Below are 16,372 nucleotides of genomic sequence, written 5' to 3' on the forward strand. Positions count from 1 at the left end.
CACGGTCTTTAAGATAAACTTCAGAAACTTTTAAGCTGGGTATGTGTAGCATGGAATGGCCTGGTTATTGCTAAACTGACTCTGCTGTCTCATCTTCCATGATTAATTGTACCTCTATTCTTGTAATCACTAAAATGACTTCTTCAGGTTGCTTCTACTTATAGTTGCCCAGAAGATAAATATGCTCCTTTTAGTGCTATCCCCTATTCTTATAGTTCCTGAATATCTCTGCCTCCCTCATCTGTGACTTCCTATGAATTCAAGGAATTCATCCTTCAAGATTCAGCTCATGAACTACCTCTTCTAGCAAGCTCATCCTCTTCTGCAGTTATATATCATCTCTTTTCCTATAATACCTCTGCAGCAGTACTTTTTATACCACTTGAAAACTGTTGAACTAGATCTGTCAATTTTATTGTGTGATGTCGTTCTTAAAAGGAAAGGCATTTTTGTCTTCAATTTTGTACCCCAGGACCTAAGGTAAGTACAGTACCAGCACCAACCAATCATAAATGCTTATTAAGTGACTATATGAACAAATCAATCTAATCCCAAAATAAAAGCTTAATATAATACATGTAGAGTATACTTTATTAAATTTCATATTACTTACCATATTTTAGTGCTGCAAGGATTCAACATATAAAGATCCATATTTTCTATAAGAATAGCAGATGTGCTCTATTTTTAGAAAGGGGGAAGGGAATAAATTACTTAAAGAAAAAGATTTATTTCAACTATCAAGCTTTCTAGGTTTTCTATATTTTTAGATCTTAAACTACACCTAAGACTCTGAAACATTCACTTTGGGAAGAAAGCATAAAAGTAGCTAAAATTTACAAGTTTTGTCTATACTGTGCTAAGTTAGCCTTATAACAAGACATTTAAAATTAAATGTCTGTTACTATAGGGGAAAAATTATTTTTTTATTAGCTATTTCCTTCTGTAAATTTCACACGGGTTTTAAAAGTTTAAAAACAGAGTGTATGTCCTTCAGTAGGTGAATGGATAAACTGTGGTACATCCAGACAATGGAATATTATTCAACACCAAAAAGAAATGAGGTATCAAGCCATGAAAAGACATGGATGAATCTTAAATGCATACTAATAAGTGAAAGAAGCCAATCTGAAAAAGCTGCGTATGGTATGATTCCAGCTACATGACATTCTGGAAAAGATAACACTAGGGAGATAGTAAAAAGATCAGTGGCCCAAAAGTTGGGGGAAGGAAGCAGTGAATAGGTAGAGCACAGAAGATTTTTAGAGCAGTAAAAATACTCTGTATGATACTATAATGGTAGATACAAGTCATTATACATTTGTCCAAAACCACAGAATGTTTAAGAGTGAACTCTAATGTAAACTATGGACTTCAGGTGATAACAATGTGTCAGTATAAGTTCACTAACTGTAACAAATGTACCATTCTGGTGGGAGATGATGATGGAGGAGGCTAACAGGCGTGGGGACAGGGGGTATATGAGAAATCTCTGTACTTTCCTCTCAATTTTGCTGTGAACCTCTAACTGCTCTAAAAAAATTGTCTTTAAAAAGAAAAAACAAAAATAGGGTGCAATGTATCAACCAATACACTAAGAATCCATGCAAGAAAATGTCTTTAAAGGCATAATCCTGCATTTATTAGTGGATTAGGAAAATAGCTCATGTTAAAATACAGTTCCCAGGAAACCACTGCTTACATTTAATAAAGTCACTAGTTTTCTATACGTACAGAGGAATTTTACACTTCAGTACCTTGGCTTCTGGGTTAGCTGCCAAAATTTTGGCACCACATTCTACTGAAGCATAATTATTTCGATTTTTCTGGACCTTTTTTGTGGCATGTAGACCTCCATTAGAAGATGGATGCATTGACTGACCTGCAGACAAACCTTATTATGAACATATATATATGATGATTATGATTGAAAATACCCAGAGCAAACAATCTCAAGACCAACAGGCTGCCATCTAGAGAACAGGTTTTAATGCTTAAGAGAATATTTTAAAAACCCACATGAAAATCAAAATGCTTCAGCTCAATAACTTTAAAATATCCCTAATAAACAAATTAACTACAAAAATCTACATTACTCAATTTATGCCTAGTACAATTCACAAAATGAAGCTTATCCATGAAAATCAAAACTTTTGCATATACATTTTATTCTATTAAGGATGAATGCTATCCTTCTATCTCTAATCCCAATCATAATAATTTTTAACTCTGAGATTTAATTTACAACAACAAAAAGAAAGTATAATAATTTAGTTCAATTCTGTTTACAGTTTAAAGCTTTATGACTCAGAACTTTCCATGCCTCAACTTTCCTCTTATAAACTGAGATGAAAAATCACTGCTCTGCCTACTCTATTTTAGCCTCATTTAATAATTTACAATAATGGATTTTAATCAAGATTAAGACATATGCACAGGTAAATTGCATGTGGGTAATCAAAGGCATCTTGGTAAGTTTCACCTTTATAAAGTTTTCAAAAATGTTACTTTGTTTTACCAATTAAAAAGAGAACTACATATTTAAACCAGTCCCTTTAAAAAAAAGAAAAAAGAATCACAGTGCTTCCTTACTTTTTTCTTTTTCTACTTCCATAACTTTCTTCTTCCATTCATCAAATGTTGGTATATCTTCTGGATCTTTGGGATTTGTTACAGATGCAGGGTCAATTTCTCCTGGTTTTGTATAATCAGAACTCTGACAGAAATGTCAAAAATAAACAGATTTCAGATTTCAAAGAATACAGAGAAAACAGATTAATAAATTATAATAGTAAATACAAATGTTTCTGTCAAATTAAATAAAAGTCCAATTTTATAATGAATGATAGTATTTTGGAAAAAAAACAAAAAATGTAAAAAGAAAAGTTTTGGTTTAACTTAAAAGTTGAGGGCTTCCCTGGTGGCGCAGTGGTTGAGAGTCTGCCTGCCGATGCAGGGGACACGGGTTCGTGCCCCGGTCTGGGAAGATCCCACATGCCGCGGAGCAACTGGGCCCGTGAGCCAAAATTACTGAGCCTGCGCGTCTGGAGCCTGTGCTCCGCAACAAGAGAGGCCGCGATAGTGAGAGGCCCGCGCACCGCGATGAAGAGTGGCCCCCGCTCTCCACAACTAGAGAAAGCCCTCGCACAGAAACGAAGACCCAACACAGCCAAAAATAAAATAAATAGATAAAGCAAACTGTCAACAAGTAAAAATAAACACTAAAAAAAAAAAAAAAAAAAAAGTTGAGTTTCTCTTCGAAGAATTAAAATCTTCTACCTAAGCACCACAGGATGAATCCCTTCACATGTTAGCAATATTAGCATAGGTTGTAAAAAAACCTATATAATATCGTAAGCCAAAAATTACCCATACAAAAACTGTACAAATTAATACTATAATTTTAATGCATCCATCTTAAAATATACATTAATATATACATTAAAGGAAAGCTAACTAATTTTAGATGTCGTATATTGTTTCTACAAAATCCTTAACAAGAAGTACCATTTACATAACTAATAAAGACCTAGTGTGTAGCAGAGGGAACTCTAAATACTCTGTAATGACCTATATGGGAAAAGAATCTAAAAAAGAGTTGATATATGTATAATTGATTCAGTTTGCTATACAGCAGAAAGTAATACAACATTGTATGTCAATTATACTCCAATAAAAATTTTAAAAAAAGAAGTACCATTTATATAAAAATTTTACAGTGGATATGAAAACCTAAATGTGAAAAGCAAAGCTTAAAGAAAGTACAGAAAAACATGTTCATGATTCAGGCTATAAAAGGATTCAACAAGATGAAGAAAGAAATCATTTTTAAAAAGGCTGATACATTTGGATACATTATAATTTAAAAATTAAATATATCAAAAGACCATAAACCACATGGTTCAAATAGCCAGAGACAGAAATAAATATCTGCAACACATTCAGCCAACAAAGAATTATTACCAACTACAAAGACTGCCTACAAATCAATAATGGGGGAGAGTAAAGGAGGAACAATAAACTAAGCAAAGATAAAATACAAAATGTTCACTCTCAGTATAATCAGGGAATGCAAAGGAAAGCTAAAGATACTAAATAAATTATACCAATCTGAGGTTAAAGTGTGACAGCCTATTGAGCCATGGTACATCTATTAGACTGCTAAAGTGATTTTAACATTTAGGAATATTAAATAAAGATATGCACACCCTATGACCCAATAATTCCACTCCTATGTATAAATATCAGTGAAAACACACATATGTGCCTAAGAAAATATGCATAAGGATACTTACTGCAGCACTATGGATAACATCAAAAAATTAGAAACAATCTAAATATCCATTAATTGAAGAATAAATTGTGATAGAATCGAACAATGAATAGACAAAACTCAAAAACAATGTTGAGTAAAATGATACTTAAGACAAGAACGATACCATTTTACATTGTTTCAAAATATGCCAAATAATAGTATGTATTGTTTGTAGCAATGCATATTTGGTAAAAGTCAAAAAACATGCTCTGCCAATGTAAAAAACACCAGATTCAAGATAGTGGTTATATCTGAAGTGGAGAGAAGGAATGTAACTGGGAAGGGCATACAATTCAATCTGTAATTTTTTTCTTAATTGGAAGAATGTATGCAAGGATGTTCATTCCATTTTTAAATTATTTCTGTATTCCTAAAACAACACATAATGTACTTATTAACAGTACCTTGAGAAGTGTACAAAACATCTATTTAGACAGCATACTTTGGTAAATAGCACAAATCTTATACAGTATATATTTGCTATATTAGGGCACATTTTCGAGTACTAATACTAATTAGTGTATTAGTGTAATACATCAATACAAATACCTATTATCTCCCTTTAGGAAGACTTATTAGCAAATTGGTTCTTATACAACCTCCACGTTGGACTGTTTTGCAGAACACACTAACTTACCAAATAAAGTATGTGGCTATTAAAAAAATACATAGCAGAAAATAAAATTAAAGAAGTAGCATTATACTAATTTAAAAATTAAATAACAAAAATCTAGTTTGAATGAGAAAATAAACAAATATTTATAAAAATTAATATAGTTGAGATACTTAAGAGTAAAGCCCAAATACTAAAAGAAATACATAAGAAGAACTTACACACACTCTTTGAGACCCAGGCAGAGCAATCACTATCGCCTCTTAGCAACAAATAAGAGAACTAAACAATACAATAAAATTACTTTGTAAAGCATTATAACAGGCAAAAGAGTGGAATTTTTAACTGTATTAATTACCTCCTGAATAACTTAATACTCCAGAAAAATTGTCAGATAATGAGCATATTATAAAGTGTCCAGTAGTTTTGTATACTATCCAGTTCAGAATAATTCTGCCCTGTTAAGTTTGTGTGAGTGGGAGAGAGTTTATCCCTGTTGTCTCAAGGATCTGCAAGGCTGCTGCAAGTGGTTGAGAACAAGCAAATCTTGAACAAAACTGGCTGCCATGCTTGAATTTTACATTTGATACTTAAATAGCTCAAAGAAGACATTTTTGTAATGTTTGTCTAATTTTATTTATGCCTGTGGTATTTGACAACTGAACTGTAACGTATGCTTGATTTGGTTTCACTGGGAAAATTAGTTCCTTCAAGATGTTGGACTATGAAATGGGGACCTCCTATATTTATAAAAAGCATCAAATAAACAGCTGGCCCAATGATAGTAAAGTCTCCAGAATGAAGTTTAGTTAGTTATGAGTGCAGATTCACAGAAAATATGTGAAAGAAAAGGTGGAGAACAGAAGAGGCAAATTATAAAGAAATAAATGTGGATGTGGTACTCAGTATTTTAAAATACTCCGATTCCACGCGTTTTGAAGTGCATAGAGCAGCCTTCATCTTTTATTTAGCTATTTCTTAGCTGAAGGGAGAACACTTCTCTGTCAACATTTCTTCAGGAAATTCTGTACTGGCCTCTACGTGAAGTCAAAGTAGAACTCGAAAGAAGAAAAGAAAGTAAAACTGCTACACAGGAATGAGCCCTGTCTTTATTTTAAGAATCATATTCTTTAATATAAGCTGGTCTAGTTGTATTCTGCACACAAATAACAAAGGGTAAAATGTCCCTTTAAAATAATTCTGGTTGAAGAGACTAAATTTAATCTTGTATTATTGAGTTAAATTTTTATTCTGAAGATACTTAACAATCATAACTTCTTCTATATAGCTCTCTTAACTGCTTAAATAAGGACTTTATGTATCTGGTTATCAAATAATCAATGGTGGCAAAAAAACATTTAAAATTAAATATAACCCAAGAGAGTTCATACTTGGGACAACACTATGTATAAACAGTATACTGGCAATAGTTCTGTGAAGTAACAACTTGCTCTCTGGGAGCACAGCTCACCTCAGTTCCACGTTCATCACTAACTACTGATCCCCTGACTTTATGGCAAATACGGATAGCAAATTACAAGATTAGCTAATAACAAAAATGCATTGTATAATAAAGTAGGAGATAGTGCAAGTTATTTACCTACCTCACTTTTTAAATTATCTGAAGCATTCAATGAAGATTTTGGATCACCACCACCCTGATCACTTGATGAAACTTTTGATTCAAATTCTGATTTTGTTATCTTTCCTTTAGCATGCGAAGATGACACATTTTCTATATGCTGGCCGACAAGGCTATTTGAAAGCAAAAGGCATATTAAATAAACAAATTTTAGCTGAATAATGAGTATATGCAATCTAAACTATTATAAGTGTACATGAGTACAAAGTAAACCAAGAAAGGAGTACAAAGGGATCAGTTTTCTCTCAGTCATAAAGTGGAATTAAGCATGCACCAAAGTCTACTCAAACGTGACACTGCTGTTTATTACAGAACCATACAAAGGGCAAACAACTGCTCACACCCACCTTTCAGGTGGACTGACAAAGGAAGGCTGGTCAACTGGAGCATTTGCATCAAGGGCCTCACCAACATCACAATCAGTTTCAGATTGCTCAGTTTCACTTGGCTTGGCTATAGGAACAGTACCAGATTTTTCTATTTCACTAAAATAGAAACAAAAAAGACAATCTGACAATTTAATGGATATGATGAACCATAAGTTAAAAGTGATATTACTGATTTCCAAAACAAATCTAAGCCAGAAAAGAATGCTTTAGAGCTCTGCAGACGATTTTCAAGAATTCAGATATTTTAAATCGTGTAAAGATTTAAATTATGTATACCGTTGACTCGATCTGTTAGTGCCCTTGCTTGGCCTTTAAATATTGGGTTGGCCAAAAAGTGCCTTCAGTTTTTAAGTAAAAATAAAAGACACATTTTTCATTTTCACTGAGAACGTTATTGAACTACATATTCACCCTTTTGTTCCACTACCTTCTGCCATTTTTCAGGCAACTTCATAATTCCATCTTCCCAAAACTTTTTAGCTTTTTGAGCAAAGAATTGTTCCAGGTACCTTTTACAGTCTTCCAGGGAACTGAAATTTTTTCCATTAAGAGAATTTTGTAAAGGCCGAAGTAAATGGAAATCCAAAGGTGCAACGCCTGGTGAATATGGCAGATGAATCAGAACTTCCCAGCTAAGCTGTAACAGTTTTTGCCTGGTCATCAAAGAAACATGCAGTCTTGCGTTATCCTGATGGGAGATTATGCATTTTCTGTTGACTAATAACAAAATGCTAATTAACAATTCCAGACGCTTTTTGTTGAGTGCTGCTTTCAGTTGGTCTAACTAGGAGCAGTACTTGTTGGAATTAATCATTTGGTTTTCTGGAGGGAGCTCATAATAGAGGACTCACTTCCAATCCCACCATATACACAACATCACCTTCTTTGGATGAAGACCAGACTTTGGTGTGGTTGGTGTTGGTTCATTTCACTTGCCCCATGATCTCTTCCGTTCCACATTATTGTACAGCATCCACTTTTCATCGCCCGTCACAATTTGTTTTAAAAACAGAATGTTTTCATTACACTTAAGTAGAGAATCACATGCGGAAATACAGTCAAGAAGGTTTTTTCCACTTAATTTATATGGAACCCAAACATCAAAGCGATTAACATAACCAAGCTGGTGCAAATGATTTTCAATGCTTGATTTGGATATTTTGAATATGTTGGCTATCTCCCTCGTGGTATAACGTTGATTGTTCTCACTTAATGTCTCAATTTGATCTCTATCAACTTCAGCTGGTCTACCCGACTGCGGAGCACCGTCCAGTGAGACATCTCCAGCATGAAACTTCACAAACCACTTTTGACATGTTCGATCAGTCACAGCACCTTCTCCATACTCTGCACAAATCTTGTGCATTTCAGTTGCTTTTTTACCTTTCTTGAAATAATAAAGCATAACAGACTGAAAATGTTGCTTTTTTTCTTCCATCTTCAATATTAAAATGGCTACACAAAAATTCACCAATTTTGATGTCTTTTTTTAAATGCATGCTGATATGACAGCTGTCACATACAATCTAACAAAACTGCTTCGAATGAAGTTAAAGACAACTAAGTGCTACGAGAGTCATCTTATGGAAAAAAATGAATGCTTGGCCAACCCAATAGCTAATCACCAAATTTTAAAACAAAATATTATAGGTTAATATCTGATCTTGCCAAAAATAAGATTTTTAAATTATTTATTCTAAATGCATCTTTTCTAATGTTTCATTTCTATTAGTACATTCTATCAATATTAGAATTGTTGCCTACAGTATCAAGAAATCATCTATTATCTCAAAACGCTTCATTAAAATTCTTAAAGCACTTCTGTAATTTCATTTAAAAAATATATACCTTAATATTTTTCTTTACCTCACTCCCATTTCATTAGACAGTCATGTTCAATATAATGAGAAAATAAGATGTACTGTTCAGATACACAGTATCTAGCCTTAAATTCTTTCTAAGCATTTAATATTTAAAAATTTTAAATACTATCATTATTTCTAAGCATGTCTTCTGTTACCTTGTCCCTTACCAGGGCAAACTCCTAAATGGTAACTGTAACGTCTTTGTGTACAACTCCTTCAACCTAGTCCCTTACACTCTTGAAGAGGACATGTGTCTAAAAAGTGCTTGTGGTAAAAAAAAAAAATAGTAGTGATGATAAAAATGATGATATTAACTGACACATATATTTTTACTATGTGCCAGATATTGTCCTATATATTTTATATAAATTAACTCATTTGATAAAGGATATGTTTAATGTAGTATTAAGAGAAGGGAATTTTGTTTTGTTCTTTGTAGTGTTGCTGGAGCTAGGAGTATAAAAGAGATTTTCTAAATTAAGGAAACCTTCAACATCACTAATCATCAGGGAAACGCAAATCAAAACCACAATGAGATATCACCTCACACCTGTCAGAATGGCTATTATCAAAAAGTTTACAAATAACAAATGTTGGCAAGGATGTGGAGAAAAGGGAACCCTTGTACACTGTTGGTGGGAATGTATATTGGTGCAGCCACTGTGGAAAACAGTAGGGAGGTTTCTCAAAAAACTAAAACTATGACCCAGCAATTCCACTCCTGGGTATATACCTGAAAAAAACAAAAACACTATATATATATATATATATATATATATATACACACACACACACACACACACACACACACACACACACACACACACACAAAAACAATGGAATACTAGTCAGCCAAAAAAGAATGAAATTTTGCCATTTGTAGCAACATGGATGGACTTGGAGGGCATTATGCTAAGTGAAATAACTCAGAGAAAGATAAATACTGTATGATATAGCTTATATGTGGAATCTAAAAAATACAACAAACTAATAAATATAATAAAAGTAGCAGACTCACAGATACAGAGACCCAACTAGTGGTTACCAATGGGGAGGGTGGGAAGGGGCAATGTATGGGTGGCAGGGTGGAAGGTACAAAGTACTGGGTGTAAGATAGGCTCAAGGATGTATTGTACAACATGGGGAATCTAGCCAATATTTTGTAATAACTATAAATGGAAAATAAACTTTAAACAATGTATAAAAATAAAATAGGCATTATTACTTAGGTCTGCTATATAGCCTAAATGTCAAATTTGAGTATCAAAGAAATTTTTCTGTCATTATCTAATCATCTTTTTTTTTCTTTGTAATGACTTACTCAAGCTTTGAGATTGGAGTGATCTCTGAGGTAGATGAGCTGGAAATATTTTCCACGTTTTCACTGTCCACAACTACACTGGAAGAATCTTCATGTAGATCAACTGTAGGGAGTGTTTCAATCACAGATGGACTTAACTTTTTTGACTCCGTATTCTGTTTTTAAAAAAGTCAGTTATATTTAATGTTGGGATTAATAAATTATCTCTTTAGCTGAAGAGGGTATTATGAAAAGTTTGTCTCAAAAGTAACAATATAAATAAATAATGTTCACTAAAAAAGTACTTTTATAAAAATCCTTTCTTCCAACATTACCACCCTAAGGAATATATTTCATATTAAAGTACAGGCTCTATACATTTTTCATGGCATTTCATAAACTAGGACAAAGCAGTTTGTCTTTCTTCTTTCCTATTTCCTATTTTATACCAGGACCCACAAAATTTCCCTCTTACTGTAATTAATTAATGCTAATAGCAACACAGAAATCCTATATAAATATATAAAATAGTACAGTGCATAGTTTTTGCCCCTGAGCAGTTTAGAGGACAATGTGTATCAACAAATAACAACACAACAAATAACATTACAAAGCAATACATGATTCTTGCTGCTCCTTCAAGGCCCCTATGCTCTGGGCCATTCGCTCCTCCAAAACACAAACTGAAACGTACTTAACACCTACTCATGTTTGAAAACCTCTTATCAGTACCTCCTCCCCCACAACTAACCCTAAATAGAATTAGCCATTCCCCTTCCTCTATGCCTCCACTGTTCTCTGTACAGACTTTAATCACAGGATCTATAACACCTCAATTGCCCTTATTTGTTTCTTTCTGGTCAACTACACTATAAATGTCTTGAGTAAGGACTATGTTTTCTTGATCTTCATGTTCCTAGTGCCTATCACAGTATCTAGCACACAGTAGACATTTAATAGTTACTAAATGAAAATCAAGTGAGAGGTACTCATGCTCAGTTCAAAGTAAAGAGGAACTAAGGACCACTCTGGACTAGAAGAACTAGGACACTGAAGAATAGGACGGCCAGTACAGCAGCAGAAAGAAAACATGAGGCAGAATCAGAAGAATACAAAATAAAATGTGATCATTTGGGGAATTATTTACACTGGAACAAAAAATTCACAAAAGAATACAAATAGTTTGCATTTTATGATGGAGACTTTGAGAAAAGAACCATTACAATATTATCAAATATTGCATTATCATTCAATATGCATTCAATATAAAAAAATTAGTAAGATATTTTACACTTTTTTTTTCTTTCACTAAGTCTCCAAAATCGATGTGTATCTTATACTTGCGGCAAATCTCAACTTCGACTATCCACATTTCCAATGCTCAATAGCCACATGTAGCTAGTGGCTACTATATTGAACAGCATAGGTCTGTAAGATGCAGTAGGCACTTCAAAGTATTTGAACAAGAGAATACCATAATAAAAATTCAGGAAAATGAACAACGGCTGGACTGTTCAGGATACTCATAAAATTGAAGGGCTACAGAGATCACTTTTCTCTTACTCTTATGCACAAATCTTTTCCAAATGTCCTCCAGAATCCAATAAAATGAAACTTACTATATCTCCTTAGATAACCCAATTAACTTATAAGATAACTCTGGCTGCATTTTTTTAAGAGAATTCTCCCTCCTTTTAAGCTGAAATTTGTATTTGTTAATATTTGAGATATTTAGTTTCCCTCCAGATCAAATATCCCCAGTTCCTTCAGTCACTCCTGATATTAAATGGTTTCCAGATGCTTCAGCATTCTGATCAGCTTACATTCTGGTCTAGTTTTTAATATCTTTCATAAAATCTGGTATACAAAATGGAAAATAACATTTAGGATGTAATATGAGAGAAAAAGGAAAAAACACACTCAACCTATTGTTTATTAATCCATATTCCACACTAAGTGGTAAAATTTTGGTATCAAAATGCTCTGTGTTCTACATATAAATACGTTAAGTCAGAAAATAATTTCCCCTGACATCTGAAAAACTGAAGAGACAAGATAAACTACAGAGAGCCAAAATGGAATCTAGAAGAAAGGAGGACTTACAACCAAACCTATACTACAGAGAAAAGTCACATTTACTACTAAACCTGTAATTCCGAATTTTCTCAAAAGTAGTACTCTTAGCAGGTGACTAGTATTAAGTAAGGCCAGTTGCATGGTACTACAAAAAGAAAAAAAATAAAAATACACAATATGGTGACCAAACAGGTTTTCTATTTTGTGAAGTGGTTTGAAAAGGCATATCATTAAAAATCAAAGCAACAAAGCTTACTTGTACATTCACAATGTAGTCATCTTTTAATTTGTGTTCTTCTGGAGGAACAGGTAAGCTTGAACCCACTTTTTCCGATAATTCGGCATTGATAGGTCTCTCTCTTTCATCCTATATTGCAACAAAGAAGAGGCCAACGGATAAAACTGTTTCACAAAACAGTCCTGAAGCAGACCATCTTTCTATACTTTACAACCAAAACATTTTACTGTGACTTTAATGTCTTTTGTTTCCATGCTTATTGTCTACCTTCCTGTATTACCCTCCTTACTGCTTCACTTCAAATGTACACTACATGTGTGCACTGGTGGTCTAGTGATGATCATAGCTGCCTTCCAAATATACACTACATATGATTTCTTAATGAACACTTTAGTCCTACTACCCAGCACTGTGTCAGTAAATACTTGATAAATGAATGTACTTATAGTTCTTTGTGTCATCTCTTACACTCAGTTTCAAATTAGAATTTCAGATATATTGTCCTTAAATTTATCTTCTGGCATATAAGCTTCATAAAAGCAAAGTTCATATTCATCATTATCTAAGCCTGTATAGCATATACTAGGTACCCAAATGTTTGCTGAAAGAATGTTTCCCCTTCCTTAATGCTTTGCTTAAACTCATTCTTACAACATTTAAGTTTTCTAATTTCTCATCAAAGAAGATATCTAAATCTTATAGACTGTAGACAGAAGCACACAATTATACTTTATTTGGAGAGATACCCAGCAATAGTCTTCAAAATTTTAACTGCTCCATCCCAGAAATATATCCTGTATAACTCAGAAATTTAAATAATCTACTCTAAACACAGTATCATGCCAAAAATTAACAAAACAGCCCAAGCATGTAATTATAAGTTTGTGCATTCACACACACACACACAAATGTACACACAAACATGCATGTACACACACAGCTGAGAAACAATGCAAAAGTCTATCAATAAATAAATGCTTAATAAATTGTGATATACCCATATGACAGAATAAAAATTTAGCTATTCAGAAGAATACAGTAACATGCAAAGGTATCCATGAGATATTACTGGGGAAGAGGGGAAATAAATTTGTACTATTTTTTTTAACAAAAATTAAAACATTAATTTGTGTGCTATAAAATGATATATCTATAACCACAGAAAATGGTCTGAATGTTTTCACAAGAAACAGTAAATTGTGGTTCCTTTGAGGAGGGGAATGGAATATAAATATGAATATCTTATAGTGGGTATAAATTACATCTGTAATTTAAAATAAGTATATTGATTTGGGGGGAGGGGAGAGCCAAATCTAGCTAAAGTCAATACTCACCTTTCATCATTTAAAATGATAAAATAATAAATTATTTAGAAACCATCAGATTTTTTGGACTCTGTCTATTCACTCCACACAATTATATAAAACAAAGTACATAGCCACTAATTGCAGACTTTCCCTATAGTCCTCATTTCTAATAGTTTTTAATTTATAAGACTGGGGTTTCTTTAGAAACCCTTTACTAGTTAAAACATTGAAAACAGAACCCTAGTTTTCTCTCTGAATAGGCACTATTTTTTCTCCCTACTGGAGGACTAAGGATGTTATTACAACATTCCAAATATAAGCAATAAGAATAAATATATAAATATCTCAGAGTCACGTTAATTTCAGAATTACCTGAGTAACTCCTCATATTATATAGCAAAGAAAATTACAAATCTCCACCAAAAATTATGTCATAGTATTTTTGAAATACTTTTATTCCAAATGTTTTGAGGAAGTCTTAGAAAGCTAATACACAAATTACAACTTCAACTTCATTTAAGGTACCTTTTTCTGGAATTGTACATCTTCATTTTCTAGTGCACAATTGTCATCTTGAGAGTAGTATGATGAAGCTGAAGAACTCTCTTTGCAACATACATGCCAACTGGGAAGCCTGTAAAACATTCACCATCACCACCACCAAAAAAAAAAGAAGAAAGAAAGAAGAAAAAAAAAGTTGTTAAGCCAACATATTCCATACCTGGACTAGAATTTGAGGCAATAAACAAACAGATGGTTCTTATCCTAATGCCCTTGAGAACTTAACAATTTAATGATGAAGACAAATGTACATAAGACAAAGATTTTTTATTTAATGTCCTAAGAAAAGCATAAACAGTGTTATCAGCACTCCAAGTAAGGCATCATGAATCTCATGAAGGTAAAACAGGAAAAACTTCACAAAAGGAGTATCTGATAATTATCACAGAAGGAACAGAGAAAGTTGTCACAGCTAACCTCCTCAGAAAGCATCAAAAGCCAATGATATTCTAAATTCTACCAAATATTTAAGAACAAATAACTCTAAAGCTACCTAAACTATTGATATTTCAAAGCACAGAAGTAAAGCTTCCAAATTATTTTTATATAGGGAACATAACAGTGATATCAAAAATTAACAGAAAGAGCACATACATATAAATACTATAGGTTAATAATACGAAATCAGACACAAAACATCTAAAGAAAATTTTAAAAAGTCTCCAATAACATACCAAAGATATAAAATACCACTGTTACGGTCAAGTAGAGCTTAGCTCCGATATTCAAAAATGGTTCAATATAATATAACCTATTTAGTTTGCCATGCAAAAATATCAAAGAAAAACATCTCATGATTACCATCACCAAAAGACATCTGATAAATTTACACAACCATCAAGATTTTTAAAGTCAATAAAATAGTAATAAGTAGACATTTAACATGGGAAACATATGCATAACACATGAGCCTAAAAGCCAGTATCATATTCAGTGAAGAAACCAAAAAATACCCCTATTTAGATCTGAAACAAGACAAGAATGTCCATTATCACTAGTATTACATTATATGAGGACAAAAGCAGTGTAAAATGGGAAAGGAGACAGTAACATTATCATTAATTTCAGATAATGAGTTTATATAGGTGGAAAACTAAAAAGAAACACTTATTAAAAGAAGTCTTGGGTATAAAATTATATTCCTAAGTATAAGAAAGAAATCAACAGACTCTCTACTCAAATCATCACAAGTTATAAGATTTAACAGAAGAAAAGTCCCCATTTATAATAGAAACAATAAAATACTAAATATAAACATAGTGAGAAATGTTCTATACATATACTAGTACATATTCTATGTTGTTAATAGTAGAAATGTTTGAAATTGCCATTATTGACAATTCTTTTTTGTGTGTGTGTGGTACGCGGGCCTCACTGTTGTGGCCTCTCCCGCTGCAGAGCACAGGCCCTGGACGCGCAGGCCCAGCTGCCCCGCGACACGTGGGATCCTCCCGGACCAGGGCACGAACCCGCGTGCCCCGCATCGGCAGGCGGACCCCCAACCACTGCGCCACCAGGGAAGCCCAACAATTCTTTAAGTTGAAAAAAGAAGTCAATTTTACACAATTTAAGGTAATATGTATGGAAGATCTGAAAACCACATACTGAAGTGGCAAAAAAGGAAACTTAAAAAATTAGACAGACTGACTGTAAACTTTATATAAATAGAATAGTCAAGAAGATTTTAATGTGGGGAAACTAGACATCTAAGAAACCACAATAATCACAACAATATGGTAGTGAGATGAAAGAGGAAAAGGGAATCCCCAGGGTGACCGGAAAGAGAATTCCTAGGATGACAGCTGTACGTACACAAAGAACAGAGGGCAACCATACTAAATTGGAGGTCATCAGAAGCTCTGGAAGAGTCTTCTTTAGGAGGATGAAATTAACAGCACAACTGATAAGTCTGATAATCTCAAGAACAGATTTACATAACTGGAAGATAATTTGTAATTAAATAGAAAAATAAGCAAACATAACAAAACAAGTCAAATATTAGTACCATGAAAAAGGAAAAGTAGAACAGAAAACGGAAAAGTAATCATGTTTTACTACACAGCTCA

At 33.2% G+C, this 16,372-nt stretch overlaps 1 protein-coding gene across 5 annotated transcripts in view; it reads right to left on the bottom strand.

Annotated features, from left to right (window-relative positions):
- SUCO (SUN domain containing ossification factor) overlaps nucleotides 1-16,372 on the bottom strand; it is a gene marked incomplete at both ends in the record, with an annotated part of 72,796 nt that overhangs the window by 40,517 nt on the left and 15,907 nt on the right. For 2 of the 5 annotated variants that reach the window (XM_079697415.1, XM_079697414.1), the window contains 8 exons: nucleotides 614-681; nucleotides 1,758-1,894; nucleotides 2,593-2,716; nucleotides 6,533-6,683; nucleotides 6,918-7,055; nucleotides 10,146-10,300; nucleotides 12,457-12,567; nucleotides 14,271-14,379. In XM_079697415.1, the coding sequence (XP_079553541.1) occupies nucleotides 614-681; nucleotides 1,758-1,894; nucleotides 2,593-2,716; nucleotides 6,533-6,683; nucleotides 6,918-7,055; nucleotides 10,146-10,300; nucleotides 12,457-12,567; nucleotides 14,271-14,379 (993 nt within the window). The remainder of the gene's footprint in view (nucleotides 1-613; nucleotides 682-1,757; nucleotides 1,895-2,592; nucleotides 2,717-6,532; nucleotides 6,684-6,917; nucleotides 7,056-10,145; nucleotides 10,301-12,456; nucleotides 12,568-14,270; nucleotides 14,380-16,372) is intronic. The other 3 variants (XM_079697416.1, XM_079697417.1, XM_079697413.1) reach the window with 2 other exon arrangements.

This window comes from Hyperoodon ampullatus, assembly GCF_949752795.1.
Source record: "Hyperoodon ampullatus genome assembly, chromosome: 2".
Taxonomy (NCBI): domain Eukaryota; kingdom Metazoa; phylum Chordata; class Mammalia; order Artiodactyla; family Ziphiidae; genus Hyperoodon; species Hyperoodon ampullatus.